This window comes from Scheffersomyces amazonensis (genome assembly GCF_036850825.1).
Source record: "Scheffersomyces amazonensis strain UFMG-HMD-26.3 chromosome Unknown RJT21scaffold_5, whole genome shotgun sequence".
Classification (NCBI taxonomy): domain Eukaryota; kingdom Fungi; phylum Ascomycota; class Pichiomycetes; order Serinales; family Debaryomycetaceae; genus Scheffersomyces; species Scheffersomyces amazonensis.
Window position 1 is genome coordinate 185557 of NW_027042745.1, and position 23217 is coordinate 208773.

A 23217-nucleotide genomic window follows, 5' to 3' on the forward strand; every position below is an offset into this window, starting at 1 on the left:
TGTAATATCAATTAAAGGCATTTTCCCCATTATAAGTCCATCCTCCAAACTGTTTTTGAACACTTTCAGTTAAGAAATCATCCACAACAGAATCTTGAGGTTTCTCCTTTGTGAATTCTTGATCAAAATTAGAAGTATCTAATAAATTCTCAACATTAGGCTTAAATGGAGGTAAATAACTCTTATTTAATAACTTTTGCCAATCAATATCTTTAAAGAATCGATGACTTCTAATCTTTTCTGCATCATTTAATCTATGTTTAGGATCCTTTTGTAATAATTGAATTAATAAATCTTGAGCATCACTTCCTTCTAAAAATCCCGGGAATTTTAAAGGATTTTGTAAGATTTTTCTATACATAGTATTAGTATCATCATCATAAAATGGTGGTAATCCAGTTAACATCTCATATAATAAAGTACCTAATGTCCACCAATCAACACTTCTAGTATAACCTTGATTAAGTAATAATTCAGGTGCTAAATATTCAGGAGTACCACAAAATGTCGAAGTTCTATCATCATTCCCCATATTTAATTTACATAATCCAAAATCACAAAGTGCAATATGACCTTGATAATCCAATAAAATATTTTCTGGCTTTAAATCACGATAAATCACATTCAATTCATGTAAACTTTCTAATGCAGTTAATAATTCAGCAATATAAAATCTAGATCTATCCATTGAGAATTTCCCTTCTCTTTGTAAATGCCAGAATAATTCACCTCCATTAATAAATGATAGTACAAGATATAATTTTTCAGGTGATTGGAAAGAAAATTTCAATGGAACAATGAATGGATTGTTAATTCTGGCTAATACAGTTCTTTCAGCTAAAGTATGAGTAACTTCCATTCTTGATACAATATGTTGCTTTCTTAATGTCTTTAAAGCATAGATTTGCTTGGTATCCTTTTTAACAACTTGCATAACTTTCCCAAAGGATCCCTTCCCAATTACTTTCAATAAATCAAAATCATCAATAGATAAATGAGTCTTTAATATAGGTTTAAATTCAATGGTCAACATAATTTCTCCCATTTCTTTGGACAAATTCTGTCCCAAATTAAAATTATTGAATTTTAAATATTCATGATTCATTAATCTTATTTGCTTAGTATGATATTTTAAATTTAATGGTAATTTAATAGTTCCAATCAACAAATCACCAATATTGGTTGAATTGGCTGCAGCATTGGGAGATGACGAATTATAGTTTGTGAATAAATGCTTTTTAGATTCCTTTTCAGATTCAGGAATAAGTGAATTAGGTAATCTTATGAATAAGTTCAAATTAAGAAAATTCGAGCCTGTATTATTGTTATTGGATCCATTACTACCATTTGAAGAATTTGGATTGGATAAGGATGATTTGGTTACATCGAATGATACTACTTGATTCCAAGTTGATTGATTTACTGAACCCTTTTGAGGTTCAATTAATAAAACGTTATTTTCAAATTCAATTGTCAAATATAATAATGATTTAACTAAATTCTCTGAAGGTATAGTTATGATTGATGGTAATAAATTAGTAGCTATACCTCCTGATAAATATTCACTAGCATTATTATCATTTAATCCTCCATTTTCATTATCATCATCTACTTCATTTGGAGTTGAAAGGGTTGATAAATTCCTTAATAATTGTTGACTAACTGATGCATTATTTGAATTAATTGCTAAAGCATGTAAAATCCGTTTATTATTATTTATTTCAATTGGTAATTGAATATTATTGGAATTATATATCTTTACCGTTAAGAGACCAGGATTTGAAATGACAGTTGTGTTTGGTTGTTCGTTAATGACGTCAGATGATGCAGATTGAGAAGGAGTTTCCATACTAATACTTGAATTAATGGCAGTTGATGAACCATTTTGAGTACTAGTGCCTCCTGTACTTCCAGCTCCATTACTATGACCACTAATTGATGATTGAGTAGTAGATAATGAAGTAGAAGATGGTTGAGTATTTATAGAATTCACGGTTAAATGATTTGAATCTTCACGACTAGTAGAAGTATTATCGGCCGAGCTAGTGGCAGCTGTAGTACCGGAATTATTAGAATGTTGATCTATGGATAATTTCAGAACATTTTCTGTCAAATTATTGACGGAGATAGTTCTTCTGGAATCGACGGAATTACGAGGAGACGAATTGGATGTCGAATTGAGATCGGGAGATTCTGACTTATCATGAGTCGAACTATTGGAACTAGAAGGAGTTGAAGTTCCAAACTTAAACTTATTCTTTAATCTTAACATGATAAATGATTAATGGCAAATGACAAATGACGAATGAGTTCTCGTGATAGTGTGGAGAAGCTACAATAAAAATAAAAATATGCAATTTTACCCCTAGCCTTCACTAATTATTTCTTCAGTAATTAATTCTCGCTACTCACTATAGTCGCTAAGGATTTACTGAAATCCAGTGACAAATGACGAGATCGATAATGGTTGATTTAGAAATTGTTTCGAGATATTCTCTATTGTTCTCTGCTTTCCTTGATTGTGTCTGGAAATTATGTCTCCTTTTTTTCCTAGTGTAATTTTGTCTAATCGGTGCAGTTACGGAACTGACACTTTATTTATATATGGTCCGAAAAGATGATTTATTAGAGTGTAGAAAGTTAATAGTTACCCGTTGGATTCTATTTTATTTCCAGTGGATTCGACCGATAATGACCGATAATGACCGCTGTTGTTTCTGTTTCGGTTGACGATATGGAACTTGGTGAAATTCCGATGACTTTGTACTAAGGTTTCCGGCCGGCTGTATTGCGGTAAGGGTGCGAATACCATAGCCGCAAAATACCGTCATTCGTAATGTCGCACCTGTCAAACCCGAATATATTTGTCATATTAAAAAAATATCTACTAGAGAAACCAAGTTACATAAAAATAATCAGTAGTGGTTGCAAAAAATACATACCTAAAGTGTAAGGAAAGAGTAACTATATTTTAGTGTTTATTATTAATCTGAAAACAGTAATCTCGGAAGCACGTATAAGTTGACCAAAAGTCAGTCTGTGAATTTAAAGTATTTTCATGACCCAACAAACTATAGTAAATGAGACGGAAACAACCAAGACACTGAAACATGTCTACAACCTTCTAATAAATGGATATATAGATTCAATTGAAACAGTGACATACAAAAAGCTTTTTCCTGTTAGCTCTTATAACTATAAAGATGATCGGCTATAAATTTTTACCGATGTCGGATTTAACTAATATGCGTGAGGCGTTCTCCTATTTCCATTATAGTAAATGCAAAATGATAAGCGCAAATTAAAGTTTTCCTATGGTACAAGCCTTTTATTGAGCGGCTGTTAAAACTAGCAAATGAAATTTCATTTCATATAATATTGTATAAAATTAGGTATAAGTATGCTTATTTCTCTTGTTTATTGGTCTTGTCTCTTGGCTTAGTAGCTGCAAAAATTCAACGAAACGAAATGAACCGATTTTTCTCATTATTCTTATTATTGACCATTGCTTGGGGTCAATTAATTCCTCAAACAATACTCGGTAACCATATTAAGAAATATATTGCTTATTCAAAGATGATATCACAGAAGAACAAAGGCTGGTACATTTATCTAGCTTAGAAAATTCAGGGATTGAAACCTTTTTCTTGGGTAACTCTTTCCAAGGCTACTTTGGTCAATTGACGGATTTACAACTAGAAATTCTTCGTGACGACCCAGCTGTAGATTATGTTGAAGAAGACTACATTGGTGAGATCGCTAATTTTAGAGTACAAAAAGATGCAACATGGGCCTTATCCAGTATCAGTCACCGTTCCATCAATAAATCAGAGGAGTACTTATATGATGACCAAGGGGGGGAAGGGGTCACTGTATATGTAATAGATACTGGAATCAAAATAGACCATGAACAGTTTGAAGGAAGAGCCGAATGGATAGCATCGTTGGCATTTCCTTATCTCGAAGTAGATTATACTGGGCATGGTACTCATGTAGCTGGAATCATTGGATCAAAGACGTATGGAGTGGCTAAGAAGTCTAAGCTCAAATCCATAGCAGTTAGCAAATGGATGTGGGTTTCTGCTTCAGATTTAATAAAAGGTTTGGAGATAGCCTTAGGTGACCACTTACAAGCAGTTAATCGAAGAGAAAAGGGATTCAAGGGATCAGTTATCAATCTTTCTATTGCTCTTGCCAATTCCACTGCTGTGAACATGGCTATAGAAACTGTGATTAAAGCTGGGATTCATGTCGCTGTTGCCGCAGGGAACAACGGTTTCGATGCGTGCCAGTTATCTCCAGCAAATGCACCATCGTCTATATGTGTTGGAGCTATTGGTCCTGATAATAATATCACAGACTTTTCTAATTGGGGTCCATGTGTAGATATTTTTGCCCCGGGATATCGTGTGAAGTCTACTTTCATCGTTGGTGGAACTGCTGAAATGGCAGGCACATCAATGTCATCTCCACACGTCGCTGGGATCCTAGCCTATTTGTTGTCGTTGTATCCAGAACAAGGATCTGAGTATGCCATAGATGTTAGCACAGAGTCACTCAAAGCAATATTGTTAAAACATGCTACAAAGGGTGTTATAGGTGGATTAGACGATGCCACACCGAACTTATTAGCTTACAACGGAGGATTCACCAACTTCTGGAAGTTAGATACTGTCTGACAATTACTATATCTAACATTTATCACGCCACAATATATATTCTATGAGTCCCATTTTATAATTGCAGAAACTTAATAATTAGTGTTCCATTTAGACCGAGTGTAGATATATTATATTCATTAAATACTAAACCTGATGCGTTAATTTCTATTTCACTCTTCGTTTATGAGATAAACTTATTAGATCCAACAAAATTAAAACAATACTGAGACAATGTAATAGCTATATCTTTATAACTTACAGGCACAGCAAGTTTTCTTGTATGGCTTGTAAATATAACATGGGTAGGGAATGCTTCATACTTTATAAGTGGCTCAATTATTAGCTTGTATGGATTTACAGCGGCCATATTATAATTTAGTTTATGACATATTCTTATTGAACTTTTCGAAGGTACATAGACAATTTTATTAAATTATACATATTAGATTGCATCCTTTAGTATATTATTGAGCTTAGTAGCTGTTCAGAAAGAGTATCTACATTGTTTGAGTGAAAATAATGGAATTTGTAATATATTAAATTGATTCACCAGAACGGTATTACGTACCAAGGATGAAATTAAAAATTAAAAATTATTTATTAAAATAAAAGAAAAACAGCCCTTATAGTCTCAGCAATTGTAATCGGTGGACTTCCACTTAGCACATCACTTGTATCATCCTGGGGTTAGTAAACTACCTATAAATTTATCGAATTAATAATGGTAGATATAATGAAATTTTGGCTGCCAAACTCATTTAAATACAGTGGGCGTGCGCTTTGACAAATTCTGTTTGATATCACCATCTAAACAGCCTACGACCCCTTTGCTAATTAATCTTGATCTGTTTAGAATGAATTTTACATAACTGTAAGACGACAACTTAACAAATCCATAAGCCATAACTACCTATTTTATTTGGCTTTAAGTTTTAATTCAAATTCTATATACTTATAGTACAACTACAGCTAGAGAACTACAATACAACTGCAAATAGTGCCGTAAATCACAACTAGTGAACTTCGACTATTAAATTCCAACTTATAGTAAACTATTTATATATCAGAGAGTACATATAATACGGCAAAAATAACTTATAGTGTGGAGTACCAAAGTCAACTCGGTAATACTCCGCATACTATTTCGGTGCGCGTAATTATTAGACTAAAAAAATACATACATACAACATCTCCTCTTCATAGATCTATAGAAAACATCAGTATGACAACGGCTAACCCGGAGTTTGCGTATTCAAGTGGTATTGCAGACATGTCTGTAATACGTATTAATAAAGAAAATTCGGAAATTCTAATACTAGAGGAACAAATCGATGATGAAAGTCATTCTGGAAACTATAAACAATCACAATTACAACCACAACCTATAAGCTCTATGTTGATGGATACCTCCGACACACTGATGAGATCAAAATCCAAACGTGGACCATCTACGCCATTAACTCCGTCATTACAACAACAAAATATAGTGAGGAGGAAACTCATCCATCCCAATCAATCTCCCACCAAATCAAAATCATTCAATAAGCTAACTATAAACGAAGAGAGCTCAACACAACTAGTAGATACCAAATTAGAAAACTGGCAATTGGCTAAGGAATTAGCCAGAAGTAAGGAAATCATTAAATTCCTACAATTAGAAAGTGAATTGGCCCATTAGATCTTTGCATAAAATTATTCAGTCTAATCTATAAATATATATAATTATATAAATATAAACATAATGATTCTAATAACTTCTAGTAGCCTTAAAGTAGTCCTTTAATTTATCATCATCCGCATCAAAATATCTTCCATCTCTAGCATTATTCCAATCATTATGTCTTCTTTCCATTGCCAATCGTTCTTCCTCTCTGCTACCTCTTTGATCTAAATCTTCATTAAGCCATTGTAATGCTAATGGGTGTAAAGATTCTGCCATTGGAATTTTGACTTTCTTCGCTGGATGTTCATCAACTTCTACATGATTAATATCAGATCTAAATTGAATATCATTAACCCTTATATCATCAACCTTAAGTCCAGCATTTATATGAATTAATCTATCACACCAATTTTTCCCTAACCCATCAAATATATGAGTAGCATATATAACACAACAATTTCTAGTTACACATTCATTTTTTAAGAATCCTAATAACTTCAGTCTAACTACAACATCCAAATCAATAGTAACTTCATCTAATAATAAGATTTTCCAGGGTTTTATTAATCCCATTGCAATCTGAACTCTTCTTCTTTCTCCATCACTAATCTTTGACATTGACCATTGAGGATCTATATCTAAAATATCAATTAATGTATTTCTTCTTTCGGTATATGTTTCTCCTCCAATACTAGCAATTAAAAGACTTACTGGAATATCTCTTTTGACTACTGAATTAGCTGCCCATTCTGTTCCTAAATAAGTAATATAATTGTTAATATCACTATTATGTTGTTTCATTCTATCAATTGAAAACTCAAAAGGATCAAATCCTCCAATCTTTAAACTCCCCTTCTTAATTAAAGTCTTTCCCGCTAATATTCTTAATAAGGTTGATTTCCCAGCTCCATTTGGTCCTACAATTAAATTTGTAGTACCCCAGGAAATTTTGAGATCAAATTTTTGTAAGGCAATTTTCGTGGTGCCTGGGAAAATATAGTCTAATTCATTTGTCTCTATAGCAAGTGAGGTATCGTTAAAATGATCTTGCAATGTCATTTTGGTGATGGTTTTTGTAAGGAACGAACCAGCAATAAGGAACAGCGAACAAAAGTTACTAGTTACCAAAAGCTGCTAACTTGTACGATGCGATGGAATAGAAAAAAAGATGTTTGTCGTGTGTATATAAAACTATACATATATAATACATAATATACGAAGATTAGTTTAAATGTCGTATAACCAAGTTTCTACATCCGTCTTGGCCGGGACATTTTCAATGGATTGTAATAATGATTTAATGTCATCAATTACTTCAGTAGCCACAGCATGACCCTTAATGAACTTACGGAAGTAAGACTTAAGTAATCCCTTGTATTCGTAAAATAACCATTGCTTATCGATGATAGTTGAAGTTTGTTCATCCATCAGGTCATCAAATTCTTTGGTTATAACGATCTTCTCGTTATTATCAACTTGTAAAGTTTGTGATAATTCATTTAAATTATTGACAATGGATTTAAGGAGTTGTAAGATAGTAATTCCATATTGTTCCTTATCTCCATTATTAACTAATGAAGATAATACTCTATTGATAGATTCCATACATGAAACATTATCAATAACCAAATTATGATTAAGCTCTAAACATTTGGATAATAAGAATTTAGGAATTATAATTTCAAACTCAATTAAATACTCTAAAATCAAAAAGGCCACTTGAGGTTGATGAATCCAAATTCTTAAGATGGAATCAATAATCCAATTTTGACGATTTTCAATCTGTTCTGGAGTTAATTCAACATTCTTAAATTCAACTTCATTGGTTTCCTTAAAATAATGAATCTTATCAAAGTTCCCACTTAAGAATCTCAATTTATTAACATCACGATCTAAAATACTAACCACTGAATAAATTGATCTGGAACCAATGAATGCATAAGTTTGAAAGAATAAGTTGATGATAAACTTTTCGGAATTGATTTCTGGAAATGATGTACGACAGTTTTCTAACACTTCTTCATATAATTCTTCAAATTCATTGTTTGGTTTATAATGTGACATAATAAAATCATTAACTTTTTGACTTAATTCACCTAATGGTAAATCTTGATGATAAAAATTGTAAAAGATTTCTTCTTGAGCTCCAACCACATTTCTGCTTCTTAAATCTTGTTGTTTTTCATTCAATAAATCTTCCAATACATTTTGGACTTCTTCCTTTCCACCATACAATTCTGTATCATATTCAACAATATATTTTGATTCATTCTCAAATAAAGAAATATTCAAATATTGTTCAAATTCTTTAATATTTTCCATCTCAGAAGTTTCTGGATTTATAGTTATAAAACTTTCTTGAATTCTTTGCTTATTACTTAATCTAATTTCTTTAGCAATTAAATTTCTAATGAAATTCTTCTTTGGATGATATCTTAAATTCTTTAATCTAATAGAATCATCAACCCATTCATCCCATTTCCAACTAAAATCAAAATTAGATATTTGAGTAGTCATCCAATCCATAAATCTAATTTTTAATTCGAAATCTAAAGTCTCTAAATTATTATAGAATAATCTAATAGCTCTACCAAAAACTGGTGCAATTGATTCTGGACTTTCTTTACAACATGAAATTAATACGGTATAGTAATAAATTTCTTTATGTAAAGGTGTTGGTAATTGGAAAATCATTGTAAGAATACTTTCAACAGCTATATCTTCAACTTTCCAAGTAGATAAAGGTGGAGCATTTTCACCTGATTCATTATCTTTATGAATAGCAGTTAAAGTATCAATAGAAGATCCTGGTGGAGCAAATAAATTTCTATTATAGAATAAATCTAAAATTGATAATTGAATGGCGGCTTCATTTTTATTAAATGATAAGTTAGTTAAAATATCAGAACTAATATCTTTAAAGAATAATCCATAAAATGATTCAATGGATGGAACAGTCTCAAAATCAGTAGTGATATTATAAACTTGAAAGATTAATCTTGTATTTTCATACCATAATTTATCAATTGAACCTTGAGGTTTATAATTTGTTAAGATATCTAATTCAGGGATTTTAAATTGTGGTAATTTATGTTGAATTAATTCATTAGAAATTTCATTATTAGATAAGGCTTCTTTAATGATTGGTTCTAATAACTCTTGGAATTCTAAGAATAAATCGCTACTCCAATTTTTAGATTGTAAATCTAAGATAGATGGTAAGATTAAATCAATTAATTTCTTTGGTTGATAAGGTAATTCATAATTGTCTAATTTTGAATCGAATGGTTGTACGAGTGAATTGGAACCATCATCAATGATTTGGAAAGTTTTAGCTAATTCAATTAATTCTTTATTAATAAGTTCAATTACTTCATCTTGAGATGTACCCGATTCATTGGTTAGTATATAAGGAATTGAAATTAAAGTATTATAAAAAATTTCTTGAGCAATACCATTTCTGGAAGATGAATTATTTTGTAAATCTATGGATAATTGAAGAAATTGTCTAAAAATATTTATAATTGAATGATTTTCAATAATTGGAGATAAAGTAGCTAAGAATTTTAAAATTGATTTGATATTATTGAAAATACCTGCATTTTCTTCTAATTCATCAATTTCTTTAATTACTTTCTTATCATTTTCTTCATCTTTATTGTCTTCTGATTTAACAGCTCCTACATTATCTAATAATTCTTGAACTTTTGTATGAAGATATTCAATGACGTATTTAGCTACTACAAAATTCTTTGCATTACATATTAAAATTAAATTACTGATAGCATTAATCTTTTGAGGTTGTTCAATTATAATTGAATATATAGTTGCTAAAATAGAATTTCTTAATTCGTCAATCTTTTCAAATTCGGCAACTATTGGATTAGAAATATATGAAACATCATCAATTTGATTGACAATATTGGAATTTTCACCTATTCTACGAATATCTTTACATACATTATTGACCAACTCTTTGGCTGGATCAATATGTTGTCTTTTTTCTTCTTGTTCCTGTTGATCCTGAGGGTGCTGGAAGTTATCCAGTTCGAACTCATCTCTAGATCTCTTTAATGGCTGGTTGAACTCCATTTTGATCTTCTCTTCTACTATAGTTGTGCCTAGTAATTTGAAAAATTTTGTGTTTCTATATCCCGATATAGACGTCGAGGTGTATGCAGGAAAAAGAGCCCTGCCCCATAGTTAACGGTACTTAGTAGTGAAGGGCCATCGCTAGACAGTTTACACAAGAGAAAGAGAAAGAGAAAGAATATTTGTAATAGTAATAGTAATAGTTATAGTAGTAGTAAGTATTCCAATTTAGTATGTCGGACCTTAGAGATATTCTCAAAGCAAAGAGATTGGTTCTTGACGGAGCTCTTGGGACAGAGTTAGAAAGAATCATTCCTAAGAATGATGAGTACCAGCCGCGTCGCAACCCATTGTGGTCAGGGCAAGTCCTTTTAAATAAACCCGAATTAGTAGAGTTAGTTCATCAAAGCTATTTAGATATTTCTGATGTAGATATGTTGATCACTTCAACGTATCAGACTAGTTATCAAAGTTTGCAAAAATTTGGACGATTAAATAATACTGAAATTACCGATTTATGGGCTAGATCAGTTGCAGTAATTGAATCAGCCATTGCAAAAAGTAGTACTAACCGGAAAATTTATGTAGTAGGATCGATAGGACCATATGCGACATTATTATGTGATGGATCTGAATATACGGGAGATTACAAGCAGGACGATAATAATAAACTTGAAGATATTATTGTAGATTACTATCGTCCCTTGTATGAATATTGGGTTAAGAATGATAGAATAGATGTAATTGGATTTGAGACTATTCCAAATTTTACAGAACTAAAGAGTATAATTAAGTTGGTTAAGAGTATATCACCAAAGAAATTATTCTACATTAGTTTCAATTTCAAAGATGATACTCAGTTAGTAGATGGAACTCCTATTAATCAAGTACTTGAATACATAGTGGATCAAATTCCATATATTGAATCTCAATTATTAGCTATTGGATTAAATTGTATTGATTATAGAAAGATCACTGCTATTGTGACAAAGATCAATAAACTACAAGGTGATATTTTTAATCTCATCATATATCCTAATCTTGGATTCGAATATAGTGATGATATTGGAGAATATCGAGCCAATAAAAGAGAAGACCACTGGATAGCCAGTATTAAAGAATGGTTAAAGTTCGCTAATGTTAGAGTCATTGGAGGTTGCTGCAGTACAGATCCGTCTGATATCAAGCAGGTTAGACAACTAATTGAGGAATAGAAGTGTTTATATTATACCGTCTTGTTCTGAAAACCACTACTGAATGTCTTAGATTATTCTTGGTTCATTGAGGATGTCGAAGAGTGCAGTCCTTGACACTTTGTCTGTGCAGAAGAAAAATACATGTGTTTATTACCAGATCAGTTAATTCTAGTTGTTACTGTCTCATTTGTCTATATGATAACATTTGATCTATGTTATCTCGGCTACTCCATATATCTATCAGTTTACCGGAAATCCATTTCCGATTCCTGAGATGAAGATATTGCGAATAGTTCCGACCCGACTAGAAATATCGATTTGTATTTGTCTCTCATGTTACATGTTGTCGATCTATGACATGTCTAATTAAATATATGAAAAATTCCGGTCAAATATAAGAATATATCCGGTGTATGTATACTCCAGATATTGCCGTAGATATCGGTATAATGAGGTTTTGTGACACAAAGTGTAAAATTTACATGTGACTCTGGGCTGTTGATTCGGAGTCACAGCCAACAATTTGGATTGACTTCTTTTGAAATTCGCGTATCTCGCAAAAGGAGTCTTAAGTGATTCAGGCGACCTACACCACTTGATCTTATTGATCTCTGATAGGTTAAGCTATATGTAATATACGATGTACTATTGGAGTGTGGAAGTTAAAATTTTTATTAATGAACATGAACATGAATATGATTATGAATATGAATATGAAGATAAGCATAAAGTGTGAGCAGGCTTATTTCGCACTGAGTACTCTTCTTATCGCACAGCCTATACAACGACAGAAAGTAAAGTATTGAGTCTCTCAGTAAGTATTGAGTAACTAGCCATCCCTCGCTAGTCATACCTTAGTATGACAAAATAGAGAACTGTAGTTTTTCTACTTTAGACAGAGTCATATGACTCTCGGAGGAATATTTATTGAATACTACACCCTATAGTGAAAACTTTGACTCTGACCGAAAAAATGCCAAATCCTCCTTTAACTCGGCTGCGTCCCATGGCTCGTATTTTGTATACTAAGACGCTTCAACGGATGGCATCTCATATAGTTAAAGTATATAAATATAAATAAATCGGTAATTCCGAGTTTAATTTTTCACACTAGTTTACTGAGTTGATTCTGTGTTTGTCTGATTGAATTTCGTGGTGTTCATCTTATTTGTAACTTATCGGTCACATATTCGGTCCCATCTTATCAACCGTATCGTTTTTTCTTCGACCGAATCTCATCTCCGGGGTGTAACTGGCTGCAACATAAATACTTTAACTACTAATTAACTGTTATTTATACTAATTATACTAATTATACATACACTATAATGATTCACGCTAGATCGGCATTATTGAGATCAGCCACTAAATTGTCGGGCTCAAGACTTTTGTCTGTTTCTACCCCAATTAAATTAAATATCAGACATTTAGCTACTAAAGCTGATACTTCATCATTAAATTATGCTAAAGTATTTAATCCAAATTCAACTAATGTTAGTTTAAATAATTTAGATACTTTTGCCAGAAGACATATTGGTCCAACTCCAGAAAATGTTGAAAAAATGTTAGAATCTTTAGGTTATAAAGATCTTAATGATTTCTTATCTCAAGCAATTCCTCAACATATATTATTTAAAAGGAAATTAAAAATTCAACCTCAACAAGGTTATACCGAATCAGAAATGTTAGAACATTTATATGAAGTTGCCGGTAAAAATAAAATTATAAAATCATTTATTGGTAAAGGTTATGCTGGAACAAAATTACCTCCAGTAATTCAAAGAAATTTATTAGAATCTCCTGAATGGTATACATCTTATACTCCTTATCAACCGGAGATTTCTCAAGGTAGATTAGAATCTTTATTGAATTATCAAACTATGATTACTTCATTGACTGGTTTATCAATGGCTAATGCATCTTTATTGGATGAAGGTACAGCAGCTGGTGAAGCCATGTCACTTTCATATCATAATTTAAAGGGTAAAAAATCAATTTATGTAATAGATACAAATTTACATCCTCAAACTAAAGATGTTATTCAATCAAGAGCTGAAAATATTGGCGTTAAAATTATTGAATTACCATTATCCACTACTGAAGGAGTTAGTCAATTAAAATCAATTTTATCAGATGTTTGTGGAGCATTGGTTCAATATCCTGGAACCGATGGATCTATACATAATTTCCAAGAAATTGGAGAAATTGTTCATTCTAATAAGGGGTTATTTGCTGTTGCAACTGATTTATTAGCCTTAACATTAATTAAACCTCCTAGTGAATTTGGTGCTGATATTGCCTTGGGAACTTCTCAAAGATTTGGAGTACCATTTGGTTATGGAGGACCTCATGCCGCATTCTTTTCAACATCCATGAAATATTCTAGAAAGATTCCTGGTAGAATTGTAGGAGTTTCAAAGGATAGATTAGGTAAACCAGCTTTAAGATTAGCCTTACAAACTAGAGAACAACATATTAAACGTGAAAAGGCTACTTCTAATATATGTACTGCCCAAGCTTTATTGGCTAATATATCTGCTATGTATGCTGTATATCATGGACCAGAAGGGTTAAAGAATATAGCTAAAAGAGTATATGGATTCACCAGTTTATTAGCTAAAGAAATTCAAACTAATTCTAATCATTCTATTGTTAATGATAAATGGTTTGATACTTTAACTATTAAATTATCTGATGGAGTTAGTGCAGATGAAGTGTTATCTAATGCCTTAAAGAATCATGAAATTAATTTATTTAAAGTTAATGATTCAACCGTATCTTTACAATTGGATGAAACAGTAGAAATTAAACATTTACAAAGTTTAGTTGAAGTATTCACCGGTAATAAAACCTATGATACTCAAGCCATTACTTCCTTACCTCAATTACCAAGTGAATTATTAAGAACTGATCAAATCTTACCTAATGAAGTATTCAATACTCATCATTCTGAAACTGCATTATTAAGATATTTACATCTTTTACAATCCAAGGATTTGTCATTGGCTAATTCAATGATTGCCTTAGGGTCATGTACTATGAAATTAAATGCAACGGTTGAAATGCAAACATTATCTATTCCAGGATTCAATTCGATTCATCCATTTGTACCACTTGATCAAGCTCAAGGTTATAAACAATTAGTGGATGAATTTGAAAAGGATCTTAATGATATTACGGGATTTGATGCTACAACATCAATGCCAAATTCAGGAGCTCAAGGTGAATATACTGGATTATCATTAATTAGACAATATCATAAATCTCGTGGTGAACATGAAATTAGAAATATTTGTCTTATACCTGTATCTGCTCATGGTACCAATCCTGCTTCTGCAGCTATGAGTGGATTAAAAGTAGTTCCAATTAAATGTAAGACTGATGGATCAATTGATTTAATTGATTTACAAGAAAAGGCTGAAAAACATGCTACTAATCTTTGTTCAATTATGATTACTTATCCTTCAACTTATGGATTATTTGAACCAGGTATTAAACAAGCCATTGAAATAGTTCATAACAATGGTGGTTTAGTATATTTAGATGGTGCTAATATGAATGCCCAAGTTGGTTTAACATCTCCAGGAGATTTAGGAGCAGATGTTTGTCATTTAAATATTCATAAAACTTTTGCTTTAAGTCATGGAGGTGGTGGACCAGGTCAAGCCCCAGTTTGTGTTAAAGACCATTTAAAACCATTCTTACCATCTCATCATTTTATTAAGACCCCTCATTCAACTAATGAATCAATCAAATCAGTTAATTCTGCTCCTTATGGTTCAGCCTCAGTTATCCCAGTATCTTATTCATATATTAAGATGTTAGGAGCTGATGCTTTACCATATGTTTCATCTATTGCCATATTAAATGCTAATTATATGTTAAATAGATTAAAGGAACATTATTCCATATTGTTTATTGATCCAAAGGCTGAAGGTAAGAAACATTGTGCTCATGAATTCATTTTAGATTTACGAGAATTTAAAGCTATTGGAGTTGAAGCTATTGATGTAGCTAAAAGATTACAAGATTATGGATTCCATGCTCCAACTATGTCATTCCCAGTAGCTGGAACATTAATGATTGAACCAACTGAATCGGAAAATTTACAAGAATTAGATAGATTTGTTGATTCATTAATTTCTATTAAGAAAGAAATCGATGCTTATGGTAGAGGTGAAGGTTTAGGTAATGTCTTAAAGAATGCTCCTCATTCATTAGAAGATATTATATCTACATCTCAACAAGATTGGGATACTAGAGGGTATACTAGAGAGCAAGCAGCTTATCCATTAGGATTCTTAAAGAGTTCTAAATGTTGGCCTACAGTGGCTAGATTAGATGATACATATGGAGATATGAATTTGATTTGTACGTGTCCTTCTGTTGAGGAGGTTGCTGGAGAATCTGCGTAGTTAGTAGTAATGTAAATTATTGATTAGAGTAGAGTCAGTAGAGTCAGTAGAGTCAGTAGAGTCAGTAGAGTCAGTAGTGAGAGAGTCAGTAGTCAGTAGTGGGTAGAGAGTCAGTGGAGTCAGTAGTGGGTAGAGAGTCAGTGGAGTCAGTAGAACAGTTCTCGCTGTGCAGTAACTTTAGTGAGAGCATATACTACGCACTAGTGACTCAGTAAAGTGCAGTCTCAGTACAGTACCCAGTGTCACTAATTTCACCACTAATTTACACCACAGTACTACTCTTCTACACTGTAGTTGGATATATACAAAAGTAGTGTATGTGAAACACAGTCCAGTATAAACAGTAAAGGCCCAACCAGTTGCTTTATTCAGTGTAACTGGTAGTGTTATATTCTCCACTTCTCTTTCATACTCTCACTAGTCTCACTACTCACTAGTCTCACTAATCTCACTACGCTTTCTCACTCTCGCTAATCTCTCTCACTAATCTCACTCTCACTAATCTCACTCTCACTAATCTCTCTCACTAATCTCTCTCACTAATCTCACTCTCACTAATCTCACTCTCACTAATCTCACTCTCACTAATCTCTCACTCACTAATCACTACCCTCACTAATCACTCCCACTCCCACTCCCACTCACCCCACTATTCTCATTCTTCAACTTTTCACTATCTCTCCTAATTTCCTCCCCACTACTGCCTCCAACTCCCCCTACATCATGGACTGGTACACTAATCGTCCCACTAAACGTAACAACTCCTCCTCGTCATACTCCCCGTCTTCCTCCAGTATCTTAAGTTCGGCTTCCCCCATAACTTACGGATCTCAACAACGCTCTCAATTCTTCAACACTCCCACTACAACTCAATCTCATCTGCCAGTACAACTCTCTACCACCACAACTACTGACTCAATTCCTATGGCAATGGCGACTTCTCCTCCTATCCCGCCTATAGAACGCAATTCTTACTATTTCTCCCAATTCCCTCTTTACTGTTCCGATTGGACTACATCTAACGATATTGAATGTGTGGCCTTAAGTACTTATAAAGAAGGTTCAATAAATAAATTACAAGTGGTTCATGGTATAACTTACGAGAGTGACTATAAACTCAATCAGACGGGTCAAACGTATTCATATGATGATGATATTGTTGAAGGTTACTACTTCAATCAAGTAGCAGAAGCTTCAGTAGATTATCCTATAACTCATTTACAATGGGATCCATTGCTTGGACGATCACATGAACAAAGAGTAGCGGCATCTCTGGAAGTTCTACGACTCTATAAAGTGGATTATGATCCCATGGATCAAGACTACTCCCTTGTACAAACACATTTACTCGCTAATAATACAGCCAGTAATTCCACAACTTCAACTAATGGTAATGGAACTCATAAAGATGATTTAAATACTTATCCTCCAGTAACATCATTTGATTGGAATCATACCGATCCAAATATCCTTATAACTTCTTCAGTAGATACGACTTGTACAGTATGGGATTTACATCGATCTATAAAGATTGAAGATGGTATAACTACAAGTGCTACAAATACTGCTACAGTCAAGACTCAATTGATTGCTCATGATCTGGAAGTGTTTGATGTGAAATTCATTCATGACTCTACCAATATCTTTGCTTCCGTAGGTAATGATGGATCTATGAGAGTGTTTGATTTACGATCTTTGGAGCATTCGACTATCATCTATGAACCGGCCTTGACTCCGCCATTAAGTGCCAATGCATCCACCACGTCCTCCACCTCCTCCACCACCACCTCCTCCACCACCAACTCATCTGCTCTTAGCAGTATGGCCGCTATGAATTCCAAAGCTCTCCTTAAATTATCCACTTCCAATACTGATCAACACCATCTCGCTACTGTCGGTATTAACTCTAATCAAGTAATCATTATTGATATGAGAATGCCTGGATTACCCGTGGCTACACTTGATGGATCACTAGGAGGAATCAATCATGCGGCCATTAATCTGATCAAATGGCATCCGACCAGTAATTACTTATTGACTGGTGGTGATGATTGCCAGGCGCTCATTTGGGATTGTACGAATCTTCATCAACGGTTTCCGTCTGCTGGTCCCACCACCACCACTGGTCCCACCACCACCAATAGCTCCACTGCCAATAGCACTGCCGATTCAGGCGTCATTATTGAAACTCCCTCCTTTGCCTACGAAGAAGATCTCGAAGTCAATAACGTGTGTTGGCGAGGCGATAAAGGCGATTGGTTGGGAGTTGTTAGTGGAAAGGGATTTCAAGGAGTACAGCTTTAGCTTCAGCTCTTTCAGTATATATTAACAAATAATTTCAATAACAATCATATAAACTTTACTAACATATAACTACTTCTTAGCAGCCTTGACTGCAGCCTTAGTAACTTTACCAGCCTTATCGGATTTTTCAACCGATTTAATAACTCCAACAGCCACAGTTTGTCTCATATCTCTAACGGCAAATCTACCCAATGGAGGATATTCCGTAAAGGCTTCAACCGACATTGGTTTTGATGGAACCATCTTAACAATGGCTGCATCACCAGATTTAACAAATTTAGGATTATCTTCTAATTTCTTACCGGTTCTTCTATCAATTTTTTCAATTAATGTATCAAATTTACAAGCAATATGAGCAGTATGACAATCTAAAACTGGAGAATAACCAGCCGAAATTTGTCCTGGATGATTCATAACAATAACTTGAGCATTAAAGGATTCAGCAGCCTTTGGAGGATCATTTTTAGAATCTCCACAAACATTTCCTCTTCTAATTTCTTTAACAGATACATTCTTAACATTAAATCCAACATTATCACCAGGTAATCCTTCAGTCAATTGTTCATGATGCATTTCAACCGATTTAACTTCAGTAGTAACTCCAGCAGGAGCAAAAGTTACAACCATTCCTGGTTTAATAATCCCAGTTTCAACTCTACCAACAGGAACCGTTCCAATACCTCCAATCTTATAAACATCTTGTAATGGTAATCTTAAAGGTTTATCAGTTGGTCTTGAAGGTGGTTCAATAGCATCAATGGCTTCTAACAAGGTTTTACCCGAGAATTTCCCAGCTTTGGTTTCCTTTTCCCATCCTTTATACCATGGACAATTTGGTGATGGTTCAATCATATTATCACCATTCCAACCGGAAATTGGAACAAATGGAACCGTCTTTGGATTGAATCCAACCTTCTTAATAAAATTCGAAGTTTCCTTAACAATTTCTTCAAATCTAGCCTTATCCCATTTGACTGAATCCATCTTATTAACAGCCACAATCAATTGTTTAACTCCCAAAGTATAAGCCAATAAAGCATGTTCTCTAGTTTGTCCATCCTTAGAAATACCCGCTTCAAATTCTCCAACACCTCCAGCAATAATTAAAATAGCACAATCAGCCTGAGAAGTACCCGTAATCATATTCTTAATAAAATCACGATGACCGGGAGCATCAATAACTGTCACATGATACTTGGGAGTTTCAAACTTCCACAAGGCAATATCAATAGTAATTCCACGTTCTCTTTCAGCCTTTAATTTATCTAAAACCCAGGCGTATTTAAAGGACCCCTTTCCTAATTCGGCAGCTTCCTTTTCAAACTTTTCAATGGTTCTCTTATCGATTCCTCCACACTTAAAAATTAAGTGTCCGGTAGTGGTAGACTTACCGGAATCGACATGACCAATGACAACGACATTTACGTGAGTCTTTTCTTTACCCATGGTGATGATATTTACTGATGATTTAATTTACTGGATTAGTAAGTAAGTAATTACAGTAATTAGTAAAGGAAGAAGAGAAGAGAAGAGAAGAGAAGAGAAGAGTAGGGAGGCAATTTTTTTGGGGAGGGAATCATCCCTTTAAATGATAAAGTTTTTGTCTGATCCGACACTATTCTAGATTGTTCTATAGATTACGCAGGGAGTTTATAATTTACACGGATTCACAGGAGTAGATGAGTCACATTTAGTGTGTAGTGGGTAGAATAGTAGTAAGCATACTATAGTATAGTAGCGTAATATAGTATAGTAGTAGAGTAGTATACTATCAATTAGGCAAAGTGCTACGCTAACTACTGGTACTGATGGCGATACGGAGACAAGCGTTTGAGTCATAAGCAGATCATTCAGCACTGACATCGTAGAAGTTGTGTATTAGTCATACTGCTGCTGTACTGTCACTGTTAGTGTACTGTCACTGTTACTGTACTGCCACTGTACTGTTACTGTTACTGTACTGTTACTGTTACTGTACTGCCACTAATGTCACTAATGTCACTAATGTCACTGTCTGTTACTGTTCTGTACTCCCTTTCACTCACTGACTACTGTCTCGCTACTCTCCCGTTACTCTACTCTCTCTCTACTAACTACTGTCTGACTTCTACTGACCGATTGCTCTCTACTCTCTCACTACTGTCTCACCACTCTGCTCTCTCCTTTTGTGTCTGTCCCTTATCTTATCTCATCGCGCAACCTGCTGACCCCAGACATCAGACTCAATTGACTTAACAGACACTGTCTCTTCCTCACTATTCACTTTCACATATACTATACAATTATTCTACCACTATATGACAATACAAATAACTACTGTACTAATTATAATTTGACTATCTAATTATAACTTTATCAGACAGACAATTATAACCAAACTCATTTTTCACATTTTTCAGACGATATCTCCCCACCCCACGCTTCGGACACGTGTAAATCAGACACTTTTTCTGATTGTTGCTTAAACCCCAGTCTTACGACATTTTACCATTGCTGGTGAGTGTCTCTCTTCTCTTCTCTTTCTTACGACATTTTCCCCGGACAATTTGCAATTACAATTGCAATTTGTTTGTATGTATGTATGTATTTAATTAATTTTATGGTATATAAATATATAAACTTAGAGATTGTTAGTAATAATAAATAAATAAATGAAGAAACAAAGACAGACAGACAAAAAATACAAGACAAGACAAAAGTCATTGCTTGTCAGAATTCGTAGAAGTCCCCGGAGATAAAGTTGAAGCAACTGATGAAGCATTTAATAATGTAGATCTACTATCAGCTGGGGCACCTCGCGTTGGATCAAGACTTATAGCACTATCAATACTGGATCTGGTAGTAGACGTAGAAGATCTTCTACGTTGATTTCTTGCCATTTGTGGATCAACTTTACGACCCTTTGATGATGCAAATAAGCCAAGAATATCAGTTAATGAGACGACACCAATTAATTTACCAGGTAATCCATAACTAATATCTCCACCAGTTGAAGAACCTCCCGAAGGATTACTTGAAGAATTTGGAGATCCTGAATTATTAGTTACATGCAGCAGATGTTGATAATGATGAGAAGTTGGAGTGGTTGAAGTTGAAGATGCAGATGATGGAGTTACACTAATGGTTGGAGATTGAGGAGATAAAGTAGCTTCAACTGTAGTAGGAGAACTTGAAGATGGTATAATACTTGAATGTCTATTGGTAGATTCTACAATCCATAATCTATGACTTTGAGTAGCCACTAATTTAGCAATAACTCTACCTAAAGAACTTTGATTATTAACATGAAATATTGGAAATTGATCTTGACCTTCTTCAATTCCCTTTTGACTTAAATTATAACTAATAAAATTTAATACTGATTTAAATAATAAATGTGAATTCTTAGAACTTGTAACATTTTTAACATCTACAATTGATATGTTTCCAATTAACGATCGAGATTTATCAATGACTGCTAATGAACTAACTCTTTCAACAAACATTTTATGTAAAGCATCAATTAATAATTGATCTTCATAAATAGTTATTGGAGTATTTGAACCAATCTTTAAATCTTGTAAAGTTGAATTTAAATAAAAGTCCAATGATGGGAATCTACGAGCATTCTCCCACATATACTTAATTAATCTTCTTTGAGATAAAATCCCGGTAATTTTAGAAGGAGTTTCTGGATCAGTTATTGCAATTCTATGAACTCCATTACCTAAAGTTTCCATAACATTAAATAAAGTGTCTGATTCTGAAAATTTAATAAATGGATTCTTAGGATGTAATTTAATAATAAATTCTACAGGAACTTCTTCACCTCTCTTGGCTTTATTAATGGTATTGGTGGCGATTTCTTGTCTTTTTAAAGTTGAATCCAGTTCTGAACCAATTTCATTAATTGATAAATCATTAATATTAATTTTATTCATTACCAATAATAAATAAGTATTCAAATCACTATAATCAAATGTTAAACAATTTGATAAATCATCATAATTCTTAGAATTTAATGAAACTGGTAAAGAAGTTAATGAATGGTCAACTAATGTTTCAAATGCCTTTTGAACAGAATATGATGAATTGATAGAAATTAACTTATTGGATTCAGTCAATTCACTCAACGGAATGTCTGTCCAATCTAATCCAACAATAGAACCATGATGATTACCAGTTGAACTATTATTGTTTCCACTAGAATTATGATACGACGAAGAAGTACGAGAACTAATGGAAGTATGTCTAGATAAAGACAACTGATGGATTTCTTCCTGATCAATGGGATTATTGGGAAGGGGAGGTGGAGAACTTAATAACTCCACAATCGATGGTTTTCTTGAAGTGTTTTGATTTTGATAATGACCATGATGAGGTCCAGTGGCATGAAGATGAGATGAATTTTGATTGGACGATGAGGATGAAGAACCAGTCGACCCTCCCGACACAGAGGAGGCATTAGAACCAGTGGCTAATGAACTGTGTTGGTGTAAAGGAGATCCGGGAGGTTGTCTTTGGAAAGGTGGATTGGACATTGGAAGAATAAAATTTCAAAGAAATGTCGGGGGTCAGGATTGGGACTTTTTTGTTGAACAACACTTGTACAATTGGGAAGAATCAATTGAAGATTGTATTGATGATATATATGACACTTGTCGGATATTTAGAGGGTGATTGTGGTATAAATTTGGTTGAAGACAGTGTTGATGGTGGTTAAAAAAACTCTCTCCATTTGTGCTTATAAAATCGCTCTGTCTGTCTGGTCTCCTTTTTCTGTCGGTTGATGATGAACAAGCAATTTTGAGATGCATTATTTTTATTTATTTATTTTTTAATTTTTCATTTATTTTTATTTTTCTTAGAATGTGGAGATAACTTACGACGCTGAGCCAGCAGTGTCT

General features: G+C 33.4%; 10 protein-coding genes across 10 annotated transcripts; 5 read left to right on the plus strand and 5 right to left on the minus strand. All coding sequences in view use genetic code 12, as the record gives it.

Moving 5' to 3' along the window:
* Nucleotides 1–7: 7 nt before the first annotated feature.
* RJT21DRAFT_87663 (serine/threonine protein kinase) lies at nt 8–2272 on the minus strand (the record flags this gene model as incomplete). Its single annotated transcript, XM_064885532.1, has 2 exons — nt 8–1902; nt 2062–2272. The coding sequence occupies 2 exons, from the start codon at nt 2270–2272 to the stop codon at nt 8–10; spliced, it is 2106 nt and encodes a 701-aa protein (XP_064737103.1).
* A 262-nt stretch (nt 2273–2534) lies between these two features.
* Nucleotides 2535–4679, plus strand: RJT21DRAFT_131036 (S8 family peptidase; the record flags this gene model as incomplete). Its single annotated transcript, XM_064883035.1, has 2 exons — nt 2535–2607; nt 3556–4679. The coding sequence occupies 2 exons, from the start codon at nt 2535–2537 to the stop codon at nt 4677–4679; spliced, it is 1197 nt and encodes a 398-aa protein (XP_064737104.1).
* Nucleotides 4680–5544: 865 nt separating this feature from the next.
* RJT21DRAFT_121541 (uncharacterized protein) lies at nt 5545–6376 on the plus strand. Its single transcript, XM_064882130.1, has one exon. It carries the CDS (start codon nt 5884–5886, stop codon nt 6337–6339), a length of 456 nt encoding a protein of 151 aa, XP_064737105.1. The 5' UTR covers nt 5545–5883; the 3' UTR covers nt 6340–6376.
* On the minus strand, nt 6374–7452 carry CAF16 (putative ATP-binding cassette family ATPase). The gene has a single exon (XM_064884632.1). It carries the CDS (start codon nt 7381–7383, stop codon nt 6409–6411), a length of 975 nt encoding a protein of 324 aa, XP_064737106.1. The 5' UTR covers nt 7384–7452; the 3' UTR covers nt 6374–6408.
* A 99-nt stretch (nt 7453–7551) lies between these two features.
* GCR3 (Gcr3p) lies at nt 7552–10416 on the minus strand (the record flags this gene model as incomplete). Its single annotated transcript, XM_064885515.1, has 1 exon — nt 7552–10416. One exon carries the CDS (start codon nt 10414–10416, stop codon nt 7552–7554), a length of 2865 nt encoding a protein of 954 aa, XP_064737107.1.
* A 126-nt stretch (nt 10417–10542) lies between these two features.
* On the plus strand, nt 10543–11958 carry SAM4 (S-adenosylmethionine-homocysteine S-methyltransferase). Its single transcript, XM_064884630.1, has one exon. The coding sequence runs from the start codon at nt 10650–10652 to the stop codon at nt 11628–11630; it is 981 nt and encodes a 326-aa protein (XP_064737108.1). The 5' UTR covers nt 10543–10649; the 3' UTR covers nt 11631–11958.
* A 726-nt stretch (nt 11959–12684) lies between these two features.
* GCV2 (glycine decarboxylase subunit P) lies at nt 12685–16389 on the plus strand. The gene has a single exon (XM_064884633.1). The coding sequence runs from the start codon at nt 12941–12943 to the stop codon at nt 16025–16027; it is 3087 nt and encodes a 1028-aa protein (XP_064737109.1). The 5' UTR covers nt 12685–12940; the 3' UTR covers nt 16028–16389.
* Nucleotides 16390–16957: 568 nt separating this feature from the next.
* Nucleotides 16958–18331, plus strand: RJT21DRAFT_87529 (uncharacterized protein; the record flags this gene model as incomplete). The annotated part of the gene is made up of 2 exons (XM_064885528.1): nt 16958–17790; nt 17848–18331. 2 exons carry the CDS (start codon nt 16958–16960, stop codon nt 18329–18331), a joined length of 1317 nt encoding a protein of 438 aa, XP_064737110.1.
* Nucleotides 18332–18366: 35 nt separating this feature from the next.
* TEF2 (translation elongation factor EF-1 alpha) lies at nt 18367–19874 on the minus strand. Its single transcript, XM_064884635.1, has one exon. The coding sequence runs from the start codon at nt 19775–19777 to the stop codon at nt 18401–18403; it is 1377 nt and encodes a 458-aa protein (XP_064737111.1). The 5' UTR covers nt 19778–19874; the 3' UTR covers nt 18367–18400.
* A 1156-nt stretch (nt 19875–21030) lies between these two features.
* On the minus strand, nt 21031–22851 carry SDS24 (Sds24p; the record flags this gene model as incomplete). Its single annotated transcript, XM_064885519.1, has 1 exon — nt 21031–22851. The coding sequence occupies one exon, from the start codon at nt 22849–22851 to the stop codon at nt 21031–21033; it is 1821 nt and encodes a 606-aa protein (XP_064737112.1).
* Between the last annotated feature and the right edge of the window lie 366 nt (nt 22852–23217).